The 26,610-nt window shown below is 42.1% G+C and overlaps 1 protein-coding gene and 1 pseudogene across 10 annotated transcripts in view; one reads left to right on the forward strand and one right to left on the reverse strand.

The window, feature by feature from the left end:
• Nucleotides 1–531: 531 nt before the first annotated feature.
• The window catches only part of APTX (aprataxin), a 48,934-nt gene continuing 22,855 nt past the window's right edge, over nucleotides 532–26,610 (reverse strand). For 5 of the 9 annotated variants that reach the window (XM_080670681.1, XM_080670683.1, XM_080670682.1 and 2 more), the window contains 6 exons: nucleotides 25,111–25,157; nucleotides 24,572–24,874; nucleotides 23,886–23,945; nucleotides 22,884–23,110; nucleotides 16,086–16,189; nucleotides 15,074–15,349 (listed from right to left, as the gene is read on the reverse strand). In XM_080670681.1, the coding sequence (XP_080526807.1) occupies nucleotides 15,195–15,349; nucleotides 16,086–16,189; nucleotides 22,884–23,110; nucleotides 23,886–23,945; nucleotides 24,572–24,874; nucleotides 25,111–25,157 (896 nt within the window). In that variant the 3' untranslated portion in view covers nucleotides 15,074–15,194. Of the gene's footprint in view, nucleotides 610–15,073; nucleotides 15,350–16,085; nucleotides 16,190–22,883; nucleotides 23,111–23,885; nucleotides 23,946–24,571; nucleotides 24,875–25,110; nucleotides 25,158–26,610 lie in introns of those variants that run through there. The other 4 variants (XM_080670685.1, XM_080670686.1, XM_080670679.1 and 1 more) reach the window with 3 other exon arrangements.
• Nucleotides 10,938–11,711, forward strand: LOC308248338 (thymocyte nuclear protein 1-like; annotated as a pseudogene). Its single transcript has 2 exons — nucleotides 10,938–11,369; nucleotides 11,618–11,711. The product of its transcript is annotated as a thymocyte nuclear protein 1-like (transcript).

The following is a 26,610-nucleotide window of genomic DNA, read 5'->3' on the forward strand; positions in this document are numbered from 1 at the left end:
TGTTGTGTAGTTCCTTATCAGAAACGAAACCAAGATTCTGATTAATAGATTAAACTAATTCCACAAAGTTTCCTTTGAAAACAACTATTTCCCATAATCATCATAGTTAGGGACCATCTACCAAGTGCTTTACCCTCATTATTTTATTTAATGTTCAATGTAATCCTACATGGTGATGTATTATAGTGTCCCTGTTTTACTGGTGAGAAATCCTAAGATCAGAGAAGTTGAACAAATTATCAAGTACCGAACAGTTACTGAGTGATCTAGGATTGAACCCAGTGGCTCCAAAGCTCTAGTGTGGCTGTCATCTAGACTGTGGGTCACTTTGGTTAACATGAGAGACTAAGAAAAATCAAGATTGGTCATTGAGGATAGAACACGTCCAAGTATTTCATCAGGAAGTGACTGAAAAACCCCTTTTAGACTGAGGGCCCTGGATCCCTGAGGAAATTTAGATCCCCTTGCTCACAGCCCAGCCTCTGGGCGTTCAAGCACTGGCCCAGGAAGTCACCAGGTGAGATGCCCTTGCCCGGGTAGAGCAGCAGCCAGCAGTTGTGGTCTCTGCTATCCAGATCATGCCAGGTCCGGGTCCATGATGAGCAGCACCTGTTGGGGCCAGAGCCTACCTGAGCTTCCCACAACCCCAAACCTCAGGAAGGTCCCCACACCAAGACCCCACACTTGAGCTTGTTTCTCCCCTCTTCCCGCACACAGCCCCAGCAAGCTGCTACTGTGGAGGGAGGGTGCTTCTTGTAGGCACCTGGGGGTGGATGGGGCAGGGGTGGGGGCTTACCCTCCTCTTGCCCAGCCTTCTGGGATCCAGGTCTCCCTCTGAGTCAGCATCTCCCCTGTTTCCCACCTCCTCTGGCTCAAGCCCACATGGCAGCCTCCATAGCCACCAAATAGCCAAGGGACCCTCAGAGCCCAGGGCACTCTCGTGGTGGGTTCTCATGGTGTCTCCTAAAGCTTCTCACTCCCCCCAACTCGATGGAGAGATCCTGCTGGGCCCTCAGCCCATTTCCCCCAGGAGGAGGGGCCAGGAAGAAGGCAGGTAAGAGCTTCACAGCTGCAGCCCCTTGCCCCCTCTCTCTGGTACCTTCTCCCAGGCAGGCCCTCCATCCCACCTCCACGAGAATTAAAATCCACTGTGCTGGGCACTTTAGATACTTATTTCATTTACTTCTTACAGTTTTAACCCCTGACTTAACAGCAAAGGAAACTGAGGCTCAGAAAAGCAGCCAGAGCAGGGAGGACCCAAACAGTCCAAACCTGCTCAGTCTGCTCTCTGCCCTTTCCATCCCACAGCCCTCAGTGGCAGCGGAGGTTTTACTGAAGTCATTTTTTAGCTATAATTTCTCCTTTCTCTGTTAACACAGTTAAAAGAGAATGTACTGGGGAAGCACTGGTGCTTTCCTGAAGAGTGGAAGCAGGTGGTCCAAATAACATGCCCCAGCCTTCAGAGTTAATCCCCTCAACTCAGCCAGGTTTGGTCATTCTCAACTTGCCTAACATATTTTGACTCAAATTCGAGGCTCAGTAACCAGTTTAAGGGAGATGTTATATGTGGGTACGGAAGGAGACACCTGGGCGTGAGGGAAGATTTCTATCTCCTGACTGCCCTGTCCACCACCACCAACCCCAACCTGGTCTGTGACATAACCACTCTAAGTTGTAAGTTCCTCAGGCAAAGTGAAACTAAAGCCACCTGCCTTATGGCATTGCTGCCAGGGTTGATGCCTGGCACAGAGGGAACCTTGATACCATTGATGTTGGTGCCTCTATACCCAGCAGACAATATATCCTAGGCCCCAGCAGTGGGGAGGGTGGGGGGAGGGTGGGAGGAGGATCTCATCTTAAAGAGACCAGTTTCTTTTTCTCATGGTTAAACCTAGCACGGGAACTACTTGTCTCCAAAGACCTCCCTGACCTCACTGCTCACACACGTGGGCAGCCTAGTGTTCCCTGTGCCCATCTGCCTTTCACAAATGAGTTCCCATCTCTTTTTCAAAAAGTAGACACCACTCTGGTGTTCCTTCCACCACCAGGAACTGAAACACAAACTCTGCCTTTACAGAACACTGTGCTCAGCAGGTCAGCTGGCTCCTGCAAATGCAAACTGGAGTATTAAAAAGATGAAAAGATTCCTGGAGGATTTTGTGGTATTTTGGAGAGTGCCTCTGGGCAGATCACACACTGTGACAAATTCTTTCCAAATTGTGACATTTCAATCATGCCTTCTACAAACAACTGACTTTTCACATTTAGCCTAGATGGTAGCTGCCTTTGCTCATTTTCTCCTAATCTTAAAGTGAGTCTGGGATTTGATACGGAAGCCAATGCAGTTTTCTGAACACTGCCCCCATTCCATGGAGCCTGGGAACTGGCAGATGGGCACAGGCAGGAAGTGAGGGGCTTCTGCTGATGGTTACTCTAGAGTTAGAAATAGTTAGCACATCCAGCCCAGGGAAGGCAACGGCTCCCATAACCCCACCTCCCTCCAGCTATGAGAGGAGAAAACAAACAAAAAGAAAAAACAGCTGAAGGAGTGGAGGTCTCACACTCTATTCTCCCTAATTTCCATGGCTTTCTGCTGGCAATTGTATTATTTTCCTTTGAAATTTTTCTCTTTAATCATAGATTCTCATTAGTAGGGAACTGGAGCACTGGGAGGGGAAAAAAGAGATGCTTACTTCATATTTAAAATTTCCCCCATCTGGTAATGCTTTAAAATCCTTTAAATGAACATTTGCATGCAAAAAAAAAAAATGTAGACGCAAATCTTACACCTTTCACAAAATTAAATAAAAATGGATCATAGACCTAATTGTAAAATGCAAAACCATAAATTCCTAGAAGATAACATGGGAGAAAATCTAGGTGACCTTGAGTTTGATGATGACTTTACAATATGAAAGCATGATCTAATTGGGGGGAAGGGTTGATAAGTTGTACTTCATTGAAAGAAAAATCCTTTCACTGGGGTCAAAATATTTGCTGTACAAATAGAACTGAAATGCAGATATCTGGAAGAGATATTGAGGTTTAAAATCATACTATAGTGCCCTGGCTGGTTTGGCTAAGCTGAGCATCAACCTGCAGACTGAATGGTCCTGGTGAAGGGTCCTGGATTCAATTCTGGACAAGGGCATGTACCTCAGTTGCAGGCTCAATTCCCTGGCCCGGGGCGCTTATGGGAGGCAACCAATCAATGTGTCTCTCTCTGTCTCTCCCCCTCCCTTCCACTCTCTCTAAAAAAAAAAATGGAAAAAATATTTTTGGGTGAGAATTGACCAAAAAAATAAAATAAAATCACACTAAAGTATAAAAGACTAATAGTAGATCCTTGCCTAGGTCACATTGTGTCATTGCTGTAGTGCAGGTAAGAAGAAAGATGAGAGCACCCTAATACAAGTATTCATTTATTTTTTAAAAAGGAAGAAAAAACTTGTGAAATGTACAAGGAACAAAGCCTTAACCCAGTGGTCGGCAAACTCATTAGTCAACAGAGCCAAATATCAACAGTACAACGACTGAAATTTCTTTTGAGAGCCGAAAACCGACTTCTGCACATGGGCCATGAAGTTTCAATTGCACCATACGTACGCGCCCACCACACGTGGTATTTTGTGGAAGAGCCACACTCAAGGGGCCAAAGAGCCGCATGTGGCTCTCGAGCCAGTTTGCTGACCACTGCCTTAACCTAGGGATAAGCACACCACTTCCACTTTAGTATCCTGAACATAAGCCTTCCCTGATGGACATAAGGAAAACTGATGGTTCTGGTCTAGAAATTAGAATAAGTATTTCCTTGTTATCAACAGCCTAGGCAGTCTCAGGTCTAGCCAAGAAATTCAATTCGTCTTAAATACTTTCATTATTTTAAAAACTAGAGGCCCAGTGCACGAAATTCATGCACGGAGGGGTATGTCCCTCAGCCCAGGCTGCACCCTCTCCAATCTGGGATCCCTCTCACAATCCAGAACTGCTGGCTCCCAACTGCTCACCTGCCTGCCTTCCTGATTGCCCCTAACTGCTTCTGCCTGCCAGCCTGATCACCCCAACCACTCTCCTGCCAGCCTGATGCCTAAATGCTCCCCTGCCAGCCTGTTTGCCCCTAACTGCCCTCCCCTGCAGGCCTGGTCACCCCCAACTGCCCTACCCTGCTGGCCTGATCGTCCACAACTGCCCTCCCTTGCAGGCCTGGTCCCTCCCAACTGCCCTCCCCTGCTGGCCATCTTGTGGTGGCCATCTTGTGTCCACATGGGGGCAGCCATCCTGTGTGTTGGAGTGATGGTCAATTTGCATATTGCTCTTTTATTAGATAGGATAGAGGCCTGGTGCACGGGTGGGGGCCAGCTGGTTTGCCCTGCAGGGTGTCCCGGATCAGGGTGGGGGTTCCCTTGGGGCGTGGGGCGGCCTGGGCCAGGGGCCTGTGGTGGTTTGCAGGCCGGTCACGTCCCCCGGCAACCCAAGCAGAGGCCCTGGTATCTGGTATTTATTTATCTTCTATAATTGAAACTTTGTAGCCTTGAGCAGAGCCAAGACTCCTGCTTGCTCGGTGGCTGCAGCCATTTTTGTCGGGATTTAATTATCTTCTATAATTGAAACTTTGTAGCCTTGAGTGGAGGCCAAGGCAGGCCAGGGCTGCGGAAGCTTGGCTTTCTCCATCACAGGGGGCAACCCAAGCCTCCTGTTCACTCCATGGCCGCAGCCATCTTGGTTGGGTTAATTTGCATACTCACTCCTGATTGGGTGGTGGGCATGGCTTGTGGGTGTAGCAGAGTGATGGTTAATTTGCATATTACTTTTATTAGATAGGGTTGAATTATTAATAAAAAGATATTTTAACAGTAAAATATAGTAACTCAATATTTGACTCAAAAAACTTTTTAAAAATAATAAAACAAGAGAAAATAGACAAATGCAAAAACAAAATTATAAACACAATTATGAAGCTCAGCCAGTGTTGCTCAGTGGTTGAGTGTCAACCTATGAACCAGGAGGTCACAGTTTGATTCCCACTCAAGGCACATGCCTGGGCTGTAGGCTTGATCCCCAGTGTGGGGCATGCAGGAGGCAGCCGATCGATGATTCTCTCTCGTTATTGATGTTTCTATCTCTCTCTCCCTCTCCCTTCCTCTCTGAAATCAATAAAAATATATATATTTTTAAAAGACAATTATGGCCCTAGCTGGCTTGGCTCAGTGGATAGATAGAGCATCGGCCTACAGACTGAAGGGTTGCAGGTTCAATTCCAATCAAGGGCATATGCCTGGGTTGCAGGGCTCGATCACCAGTAGGGGGTGTGCAGGAGGCAGCCGATCAATGATTCTCATCATTGATATTTTTCTCTCTCTCTCCCTCTCACTTCCTCTCTGAAATCAATAAAAATATATGTATTTTTTAAAAGACAATTATGAAGATAACAACTGCTAAGAACTGCTTTTCTAAAAAATATCTCTTTATAAGCAAACATCTAGCAAATGTAATCAAGAAGGAGACAACACAAAATGGAAGATAGGAGAAATGGAATAAGAACAACAGATATCAAAATTTCCCCCAAAAATGAAGTATATAATCTTTGCTTGCACCTCTCAAAAAAACATTGAAGTCAGGATTCAAGTCACAGCTAAGGAGGACAACCCTTCTCCAAGTTCCTCTCCTCCCTTCCCCAGTCCTCCTCACCACTCCAAAAGCTCCCACTTCCCAAATACCTCAAAGTTTTCCCCAAAAATGTTCACTTCACGTATCTTTTTTCATCTTTTGCCTCTCTCCCTCTTCATTATGTAGATTGGTTTAACCTCTCTGACTTCTTTTTGTTGCCTTTCTACCTCTCCCATTACTTGATCTCTCTACCACAAAGGATATCCTAAGAACTGACCCAGCAAGCCACAATCCTACCCATTCTCCTGATTCCAGGTCCTATTTTCTCCTCCTCCTCTCCTGATATTTTATGTCAGAAATCTGGTTTCCAGGCCACAAAGCACTCACACATGAACTAATCTATAAACCTTATTCCCCCAACCCATCAAAAATGTTTCCTGGGCGAAACCGGTTTGGCTCAGTGGATAGAGCGTCAGCCTGCGGACTGAAGGGTCCCGGGTTCGATTCCGGTCAAGGGCATGTACATTGGTTGCGGGCACATCCCCAGTGGGGGGTGTGCAGGAGGCAGCTGATCGATGTTTCTCTCTCATCGATGTTTCTAGCTCTCTGTCCCTCTCCCTTCCTCTCTGTGAAATATCAATAAAATATATTTTTAAAAAAAAATGTTTCCTGGAGTCCAAGTCAAAATTTTAAAGAGCAGCCCTCAGGAAGCCAGAAAGCTCATTCCCAGAACTCAAGAATGGTTCAATAATGAAACTTATTATAACACTAGAGGTCCGGTGCACAGATTCATGCACCAGTGGGGTTCCTCCGCCTGGCCTGCGCACTCTCGCAATCCAGGACCCCTCAGAGGGATGTCGGACTGCTTGTTTCGGCCCGATCCCTGCAGGCCAGGCCAAGGGACCCCACCAGTGCACGAATCCGTGCACCAGGCTTCTAGTATGCATATAAGATCTTTGGTTAATCTCTGAGATTCATCAGTCTGTTCCATGTTTCCATGCCTGTGCATTGAGCATCTGCCCCCTGGTGGTCAGTGCACATCAACAGCTGCCAGTCGAACGGTCGAACAGTCGCTTAGGCTTTTATATATATAGATGCTGCAGTAACATAACACAAGAGAGAAATTATGGGACCTCAGTGGCTGCTGAAAGACATTTGCAAATATAAATAGGAAGTAGCTATGAACAACAATATTGAAGAATGTAGTTAATGTCTTTGTGAAAGAGACAGAGATTGAGGTTGGGGGCAAACAGAAAAAATTCACTTTTCTAGATCCTGTGATTGGGCAATCAGATCCACAACATGAATTACTTTCATTTGTGTCATCCTCAGGGCCAATTTAACCTGTAAACACTTGAAATTTGGCTCTGCAAGATGTCTTTCTGTCTCTAGAGGACTGGAGAACTGAGTGGACTTATTGAAATTATTAGCCACTTTTGGTTTTATATCAGCTATTGATTAAAATAGTGTTGATTGCATTTCCTTGTGACCTACTACCTTTTTTAAAAGTAAAACATGGTTTTCTTCACATTCCCAAATATTTATTCATTGTAGCTAATTAGGTACAGTGAATATAACATAAGAATATAACAAAATTTAAATTACCCATGTTTTCACCATCCAGAGAAGGCCACCCATTAACATTTTAGTATATTTTCTCTCAGCATGAATTTGGGAACATAAGCATTCTTGGTGTTTACTAAAGATATGTTTGCCCAGCATGGCTCAGTGGTTGAGCTTCGATCTCTGAACCAGAAGGTCATGGTTCAATTTCCGGTCAGAGCACATGCCCAGGTTGTGGGCTCAATCCCCAGTGTGGGGCATACAGGAGGCAGCCAATCAATGACTCTCTCTCATCATTGATCTTTCTCTCTCTCTCCCCCTCTCCCTCTCCCTTCCTCTCTGAAGTCAATAAAAAATATATTTTTTTAAGAATTAAAATTAAAAGGACATAAGTTTGTCACTGGTGTTGTAACAGCCATTACTGTGTCTCAAACTACTCAATGGAACATCAGAAGCTACTAGATTAGCTTTAACAGATTCTTGAAGCACAAGATTAAACATTTGTCTGCTCCCAAAGCACCAGGGGCATTAGATGCCCTTCCATTGGTAGTAGAGTATCTTTCTGGTCTAGTTTTGAAAAAAAAGCCTTACCACGTGGTTCAAAATAATTGAGGCCTGAAGAATGTACACACACAAATACACACTCCAGTTGAGAACCTCTGCCTTAGGAAATCCATAGACAACTGATTTTTATGAAAATGTATGGGGAGAGGGACCATAGCTTTCACCAATTTCTCAGAAGCCATGGTTTATAAAGGTCTTTCCAGCTCTAATATTCTGGTACTATTTCAGGCTGCGGCACTTATTCTGTCTGCTTAGAAGACATAAGTCTTAGACAAGCTGGACAACAGAAGTGAGGCTAGGTTCTTATATCAGACAGAGGTTTTGAGGGGAGTTGGCCCATGAAAAATGAACACAAGCCCTTTACCTTCTCTGTGTATCATTAATCTTGCTTTGACAGTGTTTCCTCTAATATCAAACCATCAGAGATTTAACAACAAATATGTCAACATAAAAATGATGCCACTTTTCAAGGATATGGCCGGGAGAAGTGTCTGCTCCCAGTGCTACTCCTAGGTATACTTGTGATGGGAACAAAAGTTACTAACCTTGGGGTCAAATTAAGAAACGAGGAAATGAGCTAGCATATTTTCAATGTCTAGCATGCATTTGACATGCCTTAAGACCCTCATCTTATAAATGCCAGTATCAGCCTCAACCCTGGCTCTCACCAATTTTAGTCTATTTAATCTGCAAGCCAAACAACCTCCCCTTATCAATCGTATTCTTAACCTGTACCCTGGTTTTCTCTCAAATTTCTATCTTAATTTGGAGATCAGTTAAACTCTCACCAGTCTCTTAAAAAAACACACTTGTATATTTTATTTTGAAACACTGATTCTGAAACATAAAAGAGTTATATAAAACTTATTTCCAAAGAAAGTCTTGGATTATAAAAAAGATTAAGAATTTATTGTTGAAAGGCTGCCATCTGGTGGCCAAAGATAATAAACAAAAAAATAGATCATGGAAAACACCAATATCCCTAATCACCTGGTTTGTTAGCAAAAGTGCTAATCTGGGAAAATATTATCTGGAGCATTATGTGGGAAAATATGAACATGTTTATGTTCCACTAATTCTAATCTGTAAGATACTTTGCCTGTAAACAGTGGTAGCAGGATGTTTATCAAAATGTTTCCAAAAGCCAGATGCAGCCCCACCAGACAACACACTTGAGAGTTAAATCCAGCTGCACCAGAAAGTTATGGGTTGTTGTTTTTTTTTATGCTTTTCAAGTATGACACAAGGTTTCATTCACTCAACAAAATTTTATTGGATCCTATTATGTCCCAGGTACACTGAATTTCATTGGCTACATGATGAACAACAAAAGAAACAGCATCTATTCTGGAGAACCTCATGGTCTAGTAACAGAGTCCCCAATGTGTAAGGTTGTGTATTTGTGCCCTACATGGGCCTTAGCCTCCAGGGTGAGAGTAGTCTAAAAGCTTCTGTCTGCGAGGCAGGGGACACTCTTTTCTCATTCCCATTATGGGGATAAATGGGCTAGCAGCTTCTCAGGTGGGTAATTTAGATACCTTGGGTCTCTTCGCTAATGCATGACCAGCTGGAAGGATCACATTTTAATATTTGACCTATTTCTTCCCCTTGCTCTGTCATAAATATTTGCCCCCTTTACAGGTTCTTGAAAACAAAAAGTAACAGTCCCTAGTCACTGAGCAATTCTCTAGGAATACTTGGGATAGTGGAAAGGCTAATAGTAGTAGGTAAGAATCCAACCTTCAGTTGGCTTTTCAGGCCTCCCTCAATGCCCCTTCCTCTGCCTGGCCCTGGCCTCCTATCTCCAGAGTGCACCCAAGGAAAGAACAGCAAAGGCTGGTGGTCTGCTGGTGAGCCAGGACAGGGAGGTGCCCCAGGATCCTGGCGACTCCAGCCAGAGTTGTAAGAGTACATCCTATAATTTCTGGAGAAGTTTTCCAAAAGGCCCTTGGCCAGTTACCAATTATTCAATTTGAATATATTGGTTTTTCCTCCAACCAAGGGAAACAGTACAAATTGGGGGTGGGGTCCGACTTTTCACTACTAACTGCCAGAAGTCCAGGGCTGTTTTCCTTCTTTTTAGACCTAGATCCCAGGACAACAGCCTGGGGCCAAGGGAGCTACCCGCTTGTTGGGATGATGTATGCAGTCCACAGAGTGATAACATCAATTGTTTTTCAAACTAGCATTCCCTGCTCTAGGTATTCCAGTGAGGCCATCAGTCACAAGGCACTCCACAAGAAGGTCCTGTTACTCATGATAGCCAGAGTATGCCATCCCCCTAAGGGACACAATGATTAGTCCAGAGATGAGTATGTGACCCAAGCGGAGGAGCCAGAGTCCTTTCTATGCTTTGGTAGGAAGGGTAGGGGGGAAAGTGTGTGTGTGTGTCTCTCTCAGGCTTGTAGCTATTTTTACTGCCCTCTCAAGAGATCAACACAGGAAGCAGAACTAAGAGATGGAAATAAAATGGATTTCACTATGTCAAGAATTCAAAATCAGCATAAAGTGGTGCAGATGAAGACTTCTTTCAAAATTTACTTGACTTTCCATGCCAATAATGCTCTTGCAACCACAGTAAATGTTCCAAAAAACCTGGTGGACTTTCTGTAATGAGTGTGGCAAGCATCAACCCATAGAGTAACACAGTAGGAGAAGGGCAAGGATTCTCTGTCTGCACAGGGAAAACAGTTATGACAGGAAGCAGAGTGGTTATGGTGGGCAGACTAAGCCGATTTTCCACAAAAAGGCTAATTCTACAGAGGAGATTGTACTGAGGTTTGAATGCATTGAGCCCAACTGCAGATCTAAGAGAACACTGGCTATTAAGAGATGCAAGCATTGCATCTTTCTGGGAGGAGATAAGAAGACAAAGGGCCAAGTGATCTAGTTCTAAGCTTTATATTTTGTTTTATAATGTGACAATAAAATCTTGAGGATAAGTTTGCTTGCTTCAAAAGAAAAAAAACTTACTTTAGGGGCTGGGGTTGTCTGAGTAGTGATTTCTAAGGGCAGAAAAAGAGTTGCCATCTGTATCTCTCAGTAGATTCCAGAATCTTCCACTCTTCAGCCCAGGAGGAGGCTGGCTGGGGCTGCTGGGCCAGACAAAAAGGGACCAGCAGGAAAGCATACCAAGACTAAGAACTCAGGTTAGGCATAACTAAAGTGGAGAACTCCAGCCCTTAGACTTTAGGCTCTAAAAAATGTGGGAGAATCTAAGCAGCTACTGGTTGATGAAATCAAAGCCAGAGAGCTGACTAGAGAAAGATGTAAATGTGAAGTTCAACACTGAGGATCTCAAAGCAGAGCCCAAGCAGACAGCATGCTGGGATGGGTTCGCAACTATCAGGCCTGGAACCTCCATGGAGCCAGGAAGCTAGAGGAGGAAACCTTGTACCATAGCAACTGCAAAGAGCTAGGCATTGCAGGACTTATGAAGATTGTGAAGGAGGCTTACCCAGACCACACACAGTTTGAGAAAAGCAATCCCTATTATGATCCATCCAGCAAAACCACCACCACAAATGGTCCATGGTCGATGAACAGTTTGCTCGAATGATGAAGTGTTTCATTCCCCTGAGTTCAAAACCCATCACCAAGCTCACAAAGCCATTGAGGGCCCTTTGAAAAATATGGTGCTCTGCCCGGCCAGTGTGGCCCAATGGCTGAGTGTCAACCTATGAACCAGGAGGTCATGGTTTGATTCCCCCTTAACACGCCAAGTTGTGGGTTCGATCCCCAGTGGGGGGCATGCAGGAGGCAGCCAATCAATGATTCTCCCTCATCATTGATGTTTCTATCTCCCTCTCCCTTCCTCTCTGAAATCAAATGTATTTAAATACACACACACACACACACACACACACACACACACACACACACACTGCTCTTCACTCTCCTGACTCTCTCAGTTCTACCCCTGACCCAAGAGGAGTTTAATTTTTATTTTGAGTCTGGAGGAAAAGGAACCAAGTTAACTGAGATACTTGCTGGAACAGGCAAGGTATTACTCCAAAGAAATGAAGCTTTTATAAGACAACAGGAGGTGTGAGGAGGCTTGCTTGTTATGTTCAGACGAACATAACACAGGTGGGTGAGTTTTCTGTACTTTTCAATAAAACACTATTATAAAAAAAACACATGTAACTTTATAGGTTAAGGCATGGATGTGAAGAATCTCTTGTGCTTTAGAGAACACATCTACCAATTTTGGCCTTAGAAAAAAAGGAGACCTTAAGGACAGAGCAATAGGAGCCAGCCAGCTAAAGCATGAAGACTTGAATCTTACAGGGACTTTAAGTATAATCTAGTCCAAAGCCCTAGTTTTAAATGTGAGAAACCAAAGCTGGGAGGGAAACGAGGCTTGCTAGAGAGAATTCTTGATGGGGTTAAAGTTTGGCAGCAAAGACCAGGATTGATGAATGCGCACCAGACAAGTATCTGGCCCTATCAAGTTCATGCTTGTTTAATTCTCAATCTGGGAGGTACGTATTTTAGCTCCATTTAACAGCTGATGAAATTGAGACCAGAATGGATAAATGACCCATGTCACACAGCTAACATGGAACAGAGCTGAATCTCATATACAAGCCTAAGTCCTTTTTATTTCCTATTTCACCTTTAGATGAAAAAAATAATTATGAGGCAGGACATAGGAGTGGGACTTAGCAGTGATGTCAATCCTTCATAAATATGATGTCAGTGCCTAAGAGCATCTGGAAAAAGTCAAGGAGAGGTTCAATAAAGGGCAAAACCTAGTTTAAATTACTAAATGAACCAACCCCTTAAACCTTCATATCCCAGATGCCTTCTAAAAATTTAGGAAGTTGAAATAGATGGTCTCAAAATAAATTTGCAAGATAGAACAGGCAAAAGGAGTTGAGTAGTGTGTGGCCCAGAATCCTAGAGGTCTAAACTCCTTTCCCACTTCCCTACCCTGACGATTCCCTTCCCTGAGGTTTGGGTAGAGAGCAGCTGCGACAGGGGAACTCTTGGGCATTTGAATATGTCACTGATTTTATTAGTCATTTGACAACTGCCTGTATAATGCTCACCTACTGGCCCCTCCCTGAGTCAGAACATGAGAACCCTAATCATTAGGTGACTCTAAAACCCAAAGCCCATTCTCTGGTAGTAGAGTTTGACTGTTTGCTTTAAAAAAAAAAAAAAAAAAAAAATTTAACAGATTAAAATATACATGTCTGATTACTCCAATTCAGAGTCTAATGGACTTTGAGAGCCCTTTTCTCCAGCTCTGACTTAAGATCTGTTATTAACTGCTCAAGATCTGTTCTCCATGCTCTCACAGAAAGCATTCACTTGCTCAGTTTCAGGTTCCAGTTCAGCTCTGGCTGTCACATCGTATCTACTTACATTTACAGCAACAGAACTCCATAAATTTGCCTTCTTAGCTAGAGTTAAAATAACCATCCATATTCAACACCTTTATTTTAATAGAACTGCTGCCTTGCCTGCCTATGATGAGGCCAAGATAAAAGAGGATACTCCCTAATGGAGGAAATACTACAACCTGGCATCACAAATGTGATTTACATGTTTCTGGTCAATGATAAATCTGAATTACATAAGCAAAGAAAGATAATTTTTTCTGGTAATAATGTCAACAATAGCCCACCTGGGAGAGGGCATGGCATGGGGCCTATGTACCTCAATACCTCACATCCTTTTTCTGGCCCCTCCAAGTCATTATTTACATTTGTTCTTCTAAAAGAGCTATTATTCAAGGTTACTGAGTAGCCTGGCTGAACAAAGAATGTAAGGGTGGTCACTCACTCTTCCAAATTTTCCTTCATTACATCTCACATATAGTACCACAGTCTGTGGTACTATACCCACGCTCACTAAGAAACCACTGTAGCATCTTGTTTATTTGTGAAAGACAGTGAGGTCAAATGTGGTCTCTATGGATTGAAGTTTTCTCTCTCCAGAGAGAAGTTATTGTTAGGGTGGGTTTTTTTGTTTGTGTGTGTGTTTGTGTTTTGTGTGTGTATTGTTTTGTCCCAATAAACTCAAGAACCAAAATAATTATATCCCCAAGCAGATCAACATTTAATCAAGAAACATTAGACTTCCCTTTACCTTTAGTTCTGTTATGCAAATTTGATCCAACTGTTCTATCCAAATTCGTTCTAAGGGGAAAATGACGCTATGGGATTCAATGCAACTTTTTCATTAAACAACTATCTTTTCATGTATCAGAAATTACTTTGTGACTGCTGGCTAAACTGTTAGTTTCAACTACCTAGGAGAGATGCCCCAAACAAATTAACTTTATTTTCAAACAGATTCAAGCAGGCCAGCAAGAAGACTTGCTCACTGAACTGTGATGAACATATGGCTGAGTATTTCCTCCCCATCCAGGAGCCCCTGATAGTAGAAGAAAGTCCCATCCCTCCACCTACTCACTTAGCCTGTTTGCTCAGAGTGAAGGAGAACTTATGAGATAGACTTCCTGAGAAGGTAGTATTTGGGTGGTTTGGGGTAGAAAAATATGAAAGGGACAGAAGAAACTAAGCCTCCCCATGAAGAAGGGAAAGAGAAAGAATATTACAGAACAGATTAAGATCCGAGAACAAATACAGCATAGGAAATATAACCAGTAATATTGTAATAACTGATGGTGCCAGCTGGGTACTGGAAATATCAGGGGGAACACTGTGTAAAGTATATGATTGTCTAACCACTATGCTGTACACCTGAAAGTAATACAAAATAATACTGAAAGTAAACTGTAATTGAAAAAAAATTTTTAATTAAAAAAGATCAGAGAACTAGACCAATCAATGCCTTCAGGATAAACAAGAGACCCCTCCGGCTGCTCTGAAGAAAGGGTACCTCGTGCCTCTGTGAGGGAGGATAAATATAAGGAACAGAAACATATTATCTGCCCTCTACTTCCATATCCTGCATTAGATAAGTTTGCTCCCATTAGAGCTGATGTGGGTCCTGGAGATGGTGGTCAGGCCTATCCCAGCCACCCTCGCCAACCAGAGAACACATCCATGACAAACCCAAATTCCTAATTCCTGACCTATTTTGAGTCACCCCACATTTTTCCACTCAAGAATAGAACAGCTCTAGCTGGTTTGGCTCAGTGGATAGAGCGTTGGCCTGCGGACTGAAGGGTCCCAGGTTCGATTCCAGTCAAGGACATGTACCTTGGTTCCAGGCACATCCCCAGTAGGGGGTGTGCAGGACTCAGCCGATCGATGTTTCTCTCTCATCGATGTTTCTAACTTTCTATCCCTCTCCCTTCCTGTCTGTAAAAATCAATAAAATAAAATAAATAAATAAAAAGAATAGAACGAACTTTGTTTAAAAAAAAAAAAGCCTGTATTTTTAATTTAAGAAATAAAAGTTCACAAGCAATCCAGAACAGGTGCCAGGAGTTTGCTCTAAACAATCACCATACTTGCTGCAGAAGTTCAGGTTCCACAGAATCACTCTGGCCAGTGCTTCCTGAGATGCTCTTTCAGCTGAGGAATGGAAGGCAGCAGCTGCTGACACTCATGACAACGCAGGGGCAGCTTCAAGAGCTCAGGCATACCATCTTGGACAGTCACTCTGCCAGCCTCTTGTATCATCTTGATCACAGCTGCAAGCAAGGAAAAAAAGTTCAGAGCCTAGCTGTTCTGGAAAGCCAATACAAAGAAAAAAAAATCTGACCCCAAATGAATATATGCCAGGTATCCTAAAGCTAGTCAATTTGAGGTTAGACTCATTGCTGGGGAAAGGGGTTTGATCAAATTCTCAATCTGAGCAACCTATTTTGGATATTACATTCTGTCGAGATACATTCTAAGCAACCCCTGTTAGTATGTCAGAGCCTTATCACAGTGCTTTACCACTGATTGACCTTTGGTCGATGGCAGCTGTCATTGTTAATCCCCCAGCATACTGAACTTACACAGAATATACACTGGCAAATGTTCCTCTGCACACACGCCCTTCGCCTATTAATTAACCACTCCTAACACAAGGCAGACCTGCTCAGCTGATGGCAGAAGAGACATAGAACTGTTCAGAGCTTTCATATCTATGAACTCCAATAATTCTCAGAACAATTTTTAAGTACCCTGGTATTATAATAAAACACCTTTTTGACCCTGATATAACAGCTTTCTAGGTCCCCAAAGATGGCTACTCACAGCAAAGTGACAATCCCACTACAATTCAAATAATTCAGTTTCTTTTAGTGGGACCCTCTATAGGGAACATAAAGTTAAATATGGGTTTTTGAGACCAGATTATTATTTAGGGAAATAACCAAGTCAAATATAAGAATAGCTGAGAAAATGAAACAAATGTGAAAACCAAAGAATACTGTGTACCTTGAGATTCTAGGAAGTATTCTGTATTAAAAGAATTCCAATGTTTTTTGTTTTTAAGGCACGGAGAATCAAAATCCTGGCTGATCACATGAAGGTGTACATGGCTAGTTGGGGTGGGGGGAGAAAATAGACAATTAAATCCATGAAAGACTTAAATTAAAAGGACAAACAGTAAAAGTATGGGTATGTAAAATATTGACTGTTTCCATTTAATTCAATTCATTCATTCACTTAAGAATATTTAATGCTCATTATCTACCTACTAGAGCCACACACTGTTCTAGCACTGGGAATTTAGCAGTGAACAAAATGGGAAAAATCACCTCTCCCTGCACCATCAAAGAAAACCACGTCAATATAATATTCTGGTATATTTTTCCCAGTTTCTTCCTAGGCAACAGGTTTGCTACGTCATTGTAGTTATATTTAAATTCAATTATAATTCTGATAATAAATGCTACCTGGGAGAGAAGCTGTTCCGGACCATCTTTTATGTCACATTACAGGATTATTGCCTAAATTGAGCCCTAACAACGTGCTTCACTTTTAAGTTTCATTCAGATGCCACTGTGAGAAGCAACACCAAGCCCTCTGCCATCTTCTGCACCCTGAGAGGGGCTCAGACCCCAGGGTAGTTCACTAGACAACAAGTCACCTTGAGGCTTTAGTGGTAAACTAAGAGCTAAGCCTGATGAGAATCCCACAGAGCAATCCAATCTTTTCATACTTCACTGATTTATCACTTTTATTCTACTTCAAGAAACTTTGATTAAAGGTTGCAAGGCAGTATATTTAATCCGTCCTTGATTATCTAAAAATGCCCTTGTAGTAGGAACTTTCCTTGACTGAAAGGAACAGATATGTGCCCATGTCCAAGAGGATGCACTGTAAGGAAACAGGACAAATGTCAAAGGCCTCGTGGGAACAAGAAAGGAAGTGAGACAGTTACTGTGTCTCCTGCGTGACTTCTCTGCTTCTCTCTGACCCTGCTCTCTTCCTTCTCTCCCTCTCTCTCTCTCTCTCTGTCCTTAAAGAAATTATATTATCATGAGGGGAAACAAATAAAGTATAAGTGAACCAATCAACAAGGAGAATTCAAATAATTAACATTGCTTAGAAAATAATAAAACAGAGAAATGTGATAGAGAGTGCCCAGGGGGTAGAGGTTGCCTCTTTAACTAGCTGAGGGTGTTCAGGGAAGGTCTCTCCCAGGCAGTGATTTGAGCTGAGAAAGCAGTCAGGCAAGGAAAGAATCTTTGGGCCGAAACCGGTTTGGCTCAGTGGATAGAGCGTCAGCCTGCGGACTGAAGGGTCCCGGGTTCGATTCCGGTCAAGGGCATGTACCTTGGTTGCGGGCACATCCCCAGTGGGAGGTGTGCAGGAGGCAGCTGATCTATGTTTCTCTCTCATCGATGTTTCTAGCTCTCTATCCCTCTCCCTTCCTCTCTGTAAAATATCAATAAAATATATTTTAAAAAAAAAGTTTACCACTCATTAAAAAAAAAAAAAAAGAATCTTTGGGGAAAGAGTATTTCAGAGAGAGGGGAGGCTAAGCGCCAAAGGCCCTGAGATGAGAAAGAGCTTGAAATAACTAAGGAACAGAAAGGTAATATGGCCAGAATGACTGGAGCCTTGGAGCAGAGATTAGGTAGGAGCCAGATCATAAGGGTCTTATAGGTCAGCAAGGGGTTTGCACTATATTCTGATTATATTGAGGAGCCATTAAGGATTTTAAGCAGAAGAGTGCTACTAAGTTATACTTTTTAAAGATGATTCTTGCTGCTGGGAGAAAGGACTATGAAGTGGGTAAGGATGGATACAGAGAGACCTAGCAGTCCAAGTCAGAAATAATGTGTTAGACTAGAGCTATAATAGTTGAGATGACAAGAAGCAATCCAATTTTTAATATATTTTGGAACAGGACTTATTAATGGATTGGATGTGGGTTTGGGGAGTTGCCACCTACTGAGATGGAGAAGCTTATGGGAAAAGCAGATTTGAGAATGAAATCAAGAGTTTGCTGTTCAACTTGTTAAACGAGGTAGAATGCCTTTTTGTATAGCTTTGACTTTTAGAATCAATAATACTTCACATTCCCCCAATATATAATCAAAACCAACCAGTAGTCCGGCGGGTGTGGCTCAGTGGTTGAACATACACCTATGAACCAAGAGATCATGGTTCGATTCCAAGTCAGGGCACATGCCTAGGTAGTGGGCTCGATCCCAGTAGGGGGCATGCAGGAGGCAGCCAATCAATGATTCCCTCTCATCACTGATGTTTCTATCTCTCTCCCTCTCACTTCCTCTCTGAAGTCAACAAAAGTATTAAAAAACAAAACAAAAACCAGTATGTGTGGAATCCAAAATGGAATGAATACAAGCAGTAACAAACCTAACTATAACTAAAAGACCATTCTAAGGGGGTTCAGGAAGAAAATAACTAACCTAATTAACTTTGGAAAGCAGTATTTTCACTAGACAGTAGAAAAAAGAAAAAGAATTGTATACAGCCCTGGACAGGTAGCTCAGTTGGTTAGAGCATCATCTCGATACACCAAGGTTGCAGGTTCGATCCCCAGTGAGAACACATACAAGAATTGACCAATGAAAGCATAAATAAGTGGAACAACAAACCAATGTTTCTTTCTTTCTCTCTCTCTCTCCCCCACTTCCTTTCTCTCTCTAAAATCAATTTTTAAAATAAGAACTGTATACAAATACTGTGCTATAGTGAGTAAAAGTATTTCTCACAAGGGTATGGATTAGCAATTCTGTAACTATTTTATAGTACAAAGTTGACCCTTAAACAACACAGGGGTGGGGGTGGGCAGGTAAAGGCATGTACTGGGGGGAAGGGAAGGCCGGGGGGAGGTCAATGGGGAAAAAAAAAGGAGACATATGTACTACTATTTGTAATACTTCAAACAATTAAAAAAAATTAAAAATTCAAAAAAAAAGAATCTGTGAAAGAAAAAAAACAACAACAAAAAAAACAACACAGGGGTTAGAGGTGCTGAGCCCCATGCAGTTGAAAATCTGTAACTTTTTGTTTTAACTAATTTCAGAGAGGAAGGGAGAGGGAGAGATAGATAGAAACATCAATGATGAGAGAGAATCACTGATGGGCTGCCACCTGCATGCCCCCCACTGGGGATCGAGCCCACAACCAGAGCATGTGTCCTGACTGGGAATCAAACCCGTGTTGTTCAAGGGTCAACTGTACTAGAATTGAACAAATAAGTAAATTTAGTGTAGCTAATGAGAGCCAAATTTCTCACTGTTGGAGAAAGAAGTTACAGTAACGGAAATGGGAAGACAAGAATGAACCTTGTGGAGTTGGACTGGAATGAGAGGTATCACTATGAATTCATGGTTTTCATATATACATACAGAAATAGAGAGGTATGTGTTACCAGTGCACGTTAGGATTCATGCATTTATTTCCTAGTTCTATCTACTGAGAGGATCTAGGAGCAAAAACACCCTAGAATCAACATTACAGAAACCTAGTACCCAAGTCTTGGTTTATAAATATCCAATAAAAGGAACAAGGGCTCTTGGCAGAAGTGGTTCATTCCAGGGCTATAATGAGTCTGGAACATCTTATTCCAGAAAATAAGTGCTCAAAACATGTTGGAGGTATGTCAAAGTGCTGCAGGGGCCAGCCAAAAGGAGCATCCAATGATCAAAGCTGGAATGACTTGAGCAACAAAATAAATAATGATAGACTGAGTTAAAACTTATACAATGAAATAAATATCCATGAATCTGCACTAATAATTGAATAAATATGTAATTAGAGCAGGGATTGGGGGGGAGGGGTGCTCTTCCACATGGGAAATCTAATTCATAAATTAGAAGGGGCCTAGCCGGTTGCTCAGTTGTTAAGAGTGCCAGCCCTTGAACTGAAGGGTCTCGTGTTCGATTCCAGTCAAGGGCAGTACCTCGGTTGCAGGCTCCATCCCCAGCCCTGGACAGGGCACATGCGGGAGACAACCAATCAATGTGTCTCTCTCACATAGATGTTTCTCTCTCTCTCTCTCTGTCTCTCCCCCTCCCTTCCACTCTCTCTAAAAATCAATGGGTGAGTGTTAATAAAAAACAAAAATAAATAAATTAGAAGGAATGAGGGAAACATAAAGTCACCATTAGGTAAACACCATAGTAATAATTATTGCAGGCCAGATACCAATAGAGACGCTAAAAGTACTGGGCAAAAGTTTGAACAGAAATACGATAGTAGCATAGTCTCAAAATATTCAATAGTAACTTTGAGTAGAGAAACCTGGCAGATACCACCTTAACAAAGTGATCAAGATTAACATCATGAGTAATAAACCACCTTGACATCATGCACTCCTTGATATGAGGCACTGAAATGGACACATTACTTCTGTGGCATGTTGGCAAAAAAAGAAAAAAGCATAATCTCAATCTAATCATGAAAAATCATCAGACAAACCCAAACTGAGAGATATCCTATAAGATAACTAGCTATTACTCACCAAAAGTGTCAAGGTCATGAAAACCAGAAAAGGAAGAGGAAGTGTCACAGATTAGGGGAGACTAAGGAGAGACAATAAATTCAATTGCAGGACCTTGGATCGAATCCTGAAGCAGAAAAGGATTTAAGAAAAATGGTTGAAATTTGAATAAGGTTTACAATTTATTCAGTGGTGATGTTATGGAAGATTTTTGTCCTACTTCACACTTTTTTTAATATTTTCTAAATTTAAAATATATTACTTTTACAACAGACAAAATTGTTACCTTTTCCTTTCTATAAACTTCATTCAAAATTATATCATAAAGAGTGGTCATAAAAGAATATGTAAGTGGCAACCTTATTTACTGCTCATTTTGTTTCCCACCCACACCTGCCACAGCTCTTGCTTCTAGCATTCTCCTTAGCACAACGGTATTCATTATATGAAAAAGGCACGAACACCATGGTTACTATGTGAAAAGGGCTCTGTAATCATTAGCTGTTAATCACACCATGGTTACTATGTGAAAAGGGCTCTGTAATCATTAGCTGTTAATCACAGGCTCTGAAGCATTAGGGAAATAGGACTATGGGAGACATGCAAGAATCTCAAAATCATTTCACTGACCAAAGAAAGCCAGAATGAAAAAGAGTACACATTACATGGTTCCATTTACATGAGAACAGACTAAACCAATTATGCTGAAAGAAATTATAACAATACTTGCGGAGGATTAACTAGAAAGAGCACAAAGGTGCTTCCTGGGATGAGATGATAGAAATGTTCTGTATCTTGATCAGAGTGATAGTTGCATGGCATGTACATTTGTCAAAACTGATCAAATTATAAATCTTATTATGCATTTTATTCTATATACGTTATGCGTCCTTTTAAAAGAGTGTTGATGGGGGGAAATATGTGGCACAAAAATTTCATTAGGTTAAAGTAGCCAGTAATCTAAGTCATAATTACCCATCTAAAAAAAAAAGTGAACACAACTGCGGCACCCAAGGAACAACTGCGAGCCCCAGGACAACGCTCCCCAATTGGCGCAAACACACGGGTTCAGAGGAGCTCTACACTCCACCACGGAAAGGTCAGATTTCGCCTGGGATAAGGAGAGAGAGAACTACATAACCAGACACCCAGAGAAGAGAGACCATGGGGAGACAAAAAAAAAGTGAAGAATAATGGGTGCTTATTAAAAAGAACCCTAAGATATTCTGATACATGGTACAACATGGATGAACTTTGAAGAATTATCTTAAGTGAAATAAGCCAGTCACAAAAAGACAGATCCTATATAATTCCACTTATATGAAGTACCTAAAGTAGTTAAAGTCATAGAGACAGAAAGCAGAATGGTGGTTTTGAAGGGGTTGGGGGAGGAAGAAAGATGGTAGTGTGGGAAGAAAGTTCTAGAAATAGATAATGGTGATGGTTGCACAATGTAAATGTACTTAATGCCATTAAACTGGACACTTGAAAATGGTTAAAGTGGTAAATTTTATGCTATATATATTTTATTGCAAAAAAAAACCCAAGATAAAAACTCTGAAATCCATTACTCTGCTTATCTCGTTTAGGTGTAAAGACCTGTGGAGAATTGCCTTGGATGCATTCTTTGAAAAAAATCAATCATTCCTTTCTGAATCCTTCTGGGTATGAGCCAGGCTCTGCACTTTTCTCTCATTTTATCTTACATCTTAGATCTACTAAGCTGTTAGGACAGAAATCAGTGATGTTTGTGTTCTTCAGAGCAATAGTCCTTAATCACTTAGGAGTTTCTGAATAGTCACTGACTACAATTCTTTAATTCTTCATCCCGGTGTAATAAAGCTACTTTGTCTAGTTCAGTGGTCGGCAAACTCATTAGTCAACAGAGCCAAATATCAACAGTACGACTGAAATTTCTTTTGAGAGCCAAATTTTTTAAACTTAAACTTCTTCTAACGTCACTTCTTCAAAATAGACTCGCCCAGGCCGTGGTATTTTGTGGAAGAGCCACACTCAAGGGGCCAAAGAGCCGCATGTGGCTCGCGAGCCGCAGTTTGCCGACTAGTTCATAAATTAGGTCCTCAGAGGTTTACACTTTGAGAGGAACAAAAAAATAGTATGTAATTGAATTACAAGCAGAAGTCGGAACTCAAGGCTTACAGGCAAGTCAGACAGAAGAACGGAAGTTTCAGCTCACCTGCCTTGGAAACCCCCCTGGGCCTTGCAGCTAACAGCACACTCAGCAGACCCAGGCTGAATCCATCTCCACCTACACATAATCAGGATGCACCAGCACTCCCCACAGGGCTTACCTCATGCTGGGAATGGCGTGGTAGCCCAATCGGAAGCGGAGTTTGCTGGACCCAGCAACATCTGCAATCACCTTTTCCCCCACAGTATGCATATGTTTGAGGAGCTCAAGATGTTCTCTGGTCACAGCCTTCAGACTGGAAATTGAGGCCCATGGTAAGACCAGCCAGTGGTGACGAGCCTTGGGGTATTTATCCTTAATCACCACCACCTGCTCATCTTTGTAAACCTAGCAGAGAGGCAAAGAAGAAGGAAACAGACATTTTCCATGCATCTTCTGTGCCAGGTGCTGTTATATTCATTAACTCCCTTAATCCCACCACAATCTTCTGTAAAAGTTTTTAGTATCCCAATTTTGACAGATGAAAGCACAGAGACTCAGATAAACTGAGTGTCTTATGCAGGAAATCTTATGAGTTACTAAGCAGGAAATCTAAGATTGCCACCCCAACTTTAGTCTGTGTTTTAATCACCACACTACACAGAAGATGCACAGTACGAAGTAGTTGCTAAGGATCTGATGTGAAATCCCTCCAGGCATCAATTAAATGCTCCCTTCTCCACTCTACCACAGCAGACCATATGACATCTGCATGTGTGTTCCAAGACATTCTATCAGATCTGGCCCCTTGTCATCCCAGGAGATAGTTTAAGAACTCAAAGACCCCTTCTAGGGTGATACCGGACTATTAATCCCAGGATAGGCCAGTAACCACAGTCATATTATCTGATGTTCCCTTGAAAGAGACCACAGTAAGGTTAACTCAACTTCCCTTAAAAGTATGCAGAAATTTAAGAGGAACAAGGCAGAGGGGATATTCATTTGAAGAACTTAGTTTCTCCCCAAAGAATTTCAGGTGCTCACTTATTGGCAATGAGAAAAGCTACTTGTTCTCACAAATAGCCCAATAAAACAAATCTCATTCAGAAACACTGATCGCCTTTGATTTCATTTATAGTTATGACCGCTGACGATTATTTCAATGCCAAAATTTTATTCTGACCTGCATTTTGGGATCCTGCATAGAAATCTTCAAGCCTTGACTCCAGTGGCCCAATGATTCCTAAAACAATAAAGAGCAATGAAAATCTCAAATGCCAATAGTTAAATTTGGCATTAGTTCACATTGAATGTCAGCAAAGTCCAACCAAACTTGGAAATAAAGTTAATTTTTAAGAATTAAACTATATCCCCTTTATATCAAACTTATGCCTTTGTAATCATAAGCCATCCCCATTTTCTCCCTATATCCAGAGCTGCATGTCTAGACAGAGGCTGGAAATGCCAGAGTGTGAACCACATCTTCTGTCCTCTCCCACTCCATCTAAGCCTGACTAGGTTTCCACTTTGACATCAGGATGTGAATCACATGATCTATGAAAAGTGTTCCAATGCTAACCTTCTAGAAATACAAATGACTGACACATTTTAGTAGCTCAGTGTTAAGTATATTCCATTATCGCCCTACCTTCAAGTGGCTTACCTCAGGAATTCAAGAGAAAAGCACATAAAGGGACATTCACCCAAGTGACTGGTGAAACAAACAAGTGACTCTTTCATCTTGGTTAATAACCCCTATCATGGTTAATAACCCCTCACGTGTGCCTGGCTTTAGAGTGTACAAAACAATTAAGCCGTCATTATATCTCATTTAATCTCCACATCATCTATCAAGCAAACTACCCTCACCTTTTTGGTAGATTCATCTGTCCCCTTGTTTGGGGGCACAAAGCATTGGCTAGGGTCACTCCCAGGTACCAGTCCTGTACTGGGCTCAGCTTCCTGGGCAGCATCCCTTTCTAAGGAATCGCTGTTGCCTGACCTCTTTCTCTTCCTGTGTGTTTCCAGGCCAGGGCTCTTTGCCTCTTCCTCGAATTCTACAATATATGGATAAAGTTCATTCACAATGTGGAGAACCTGGCCAGGCTGCAGCTTCACCTCTTGGTCCTTCCCAATTATGACTGAGTCAATGCTGCTGGGATTGACCCCTACCTATGAAATAATCAGAAGGTAATTACAAAAAAAGCAACAATTCCATCACTAATATAGCCACTATTATGTTAACCACTTACTATGTGCCAGGAACTATGCTTAATGCTCACTTATATTACTCCATCACTTCCACACATGACAGAGAAGACTTACTGGCTGGCACTGACATTCTAAAGTCAATAGCCTAAGAAAATCATCAAGTATAAAATGGAAATTCAAGTCACAAACAGACATACCTGCTTTACCTTGACATATCCTTTGTTACACTCTGCTTTCAACTGCACTGAAAGAGATTGAAAAAAGTCAAATCCAAATACCATGAAGAACCAGGCACTTGCTCCTATTCTCTCTACAGGACAATGAAGCCTCAAGAAGGCAACTTGACATGGGTTTCCTCAAAGGCCTATGAGCAAAACTGCCCATTATACAGGTGACTGGGGCTCCAAATCCTTCCATAAAATGTCCAACAGGTCATCATAAATTAAAATTTTATTTTCTTCACTCAGAGAATATTAGAATGATGGGATTATCTGTTTATTCTCTGAAATTTACAGAATCAAACACTTAAAAAAAAAAGTCCGACAGTGTACATAATCCCTTAGCTACTGCTAATATCCCTAAGAGGCAGCTTCACTGAGCCTCCACAAGTCTTCCTATTCCAGAGCCGGTGGCCCACCTGGGACCACAGACTCTACAGTCAGGGAAGGGGACCCACTTCTCTTACAAACTCTTCACTCAAGATTAAATCAGGCTCCCGCTATTACATAAAACTATCAGATGCCTTTAACAGAGAAAGGGGCAAATGATACATTCCGGAAAAACAGAAGTTCAGCTGGCCTTGGGTAGGAGGAGTGGAGAGAATAGTCTAGAAAGAGGAACAGTCAGAACAATCTGAGCATGTGTGGGAAGAAGTAACATTTATCACTCATGTTCAGGTAAGTGAGATAGGGAACAAAGAAGAGAGACACCACAGCTGCTCTCCAGAGAGGACAGGCAGAGGACAGGCGGACACACACACTGCCATTGTGACCAGGGGGACAGAGAGTGAGAAGCAGCGTCTGCTTCTGTATCTTGGGCCTAGCCAGGTCAAGCATGACTTTTTTTCACCCATTTAGATTAACTCATGTGGCAAAACCAATAATCCGTGCTGCAGACTCCAAACCTCAGGAAACCCTGCTATGGGGAACATACTGCAGGTGGCAGGCCTGGTAGCAGTGAGCATGTCCAGAAGTTCACAGGCAAAAAAAATGAGGTATATGGTAAGGCTTTTTCCTAAGGACTTTCATTTCATTAAATTCCAGGGATGACACTTCAAGAGCTAGATACTATCACCTTATAAAGATACCACCCTCTGGGAAAGATAGAGGTTGGGAGGTAGATGGGGGGAGATTAACTGGGAAACTTGTATGTATATATGCATAGCCCAGGGACACAGACAATGGGGTGGTGAAGGCCTGGGAGGGGTGGGTGCCAGGTAGGGGGTCAATGAGGAAAAAAACAAAGGGGACATTTATAATACTTTCAACAATAAAGATAAATTTTTAAAATAAATAAAAATACCACCCTCTGTATGAGGCAAAATGTAAAGGATGGGACCATTCCATCACTTCTCAGACACGGTTTTAGCCTGCAGATCCCAGAATTCAACTGTCTCAGTTCCCAACTCGGACCCTTCCTAGACAAAGCAGGGTGCAGGACTCCACCATCAATAGTAACAGGAAGGACCCGCCTGTTCC

The sequence above is a fragment of the Plecotus auritus genome (genome assembly GCF_963455305.1).
Source record: "Plecotus auritus genome assembly, chromosome: 5".
Taxonomy (NCBI): domain Eukaryota; kingdom Metazoa; phylum Chordata; class Mammalia; order Chiroptera; family Vespertilionidae; genus Plecotus; species Plecotus auritus.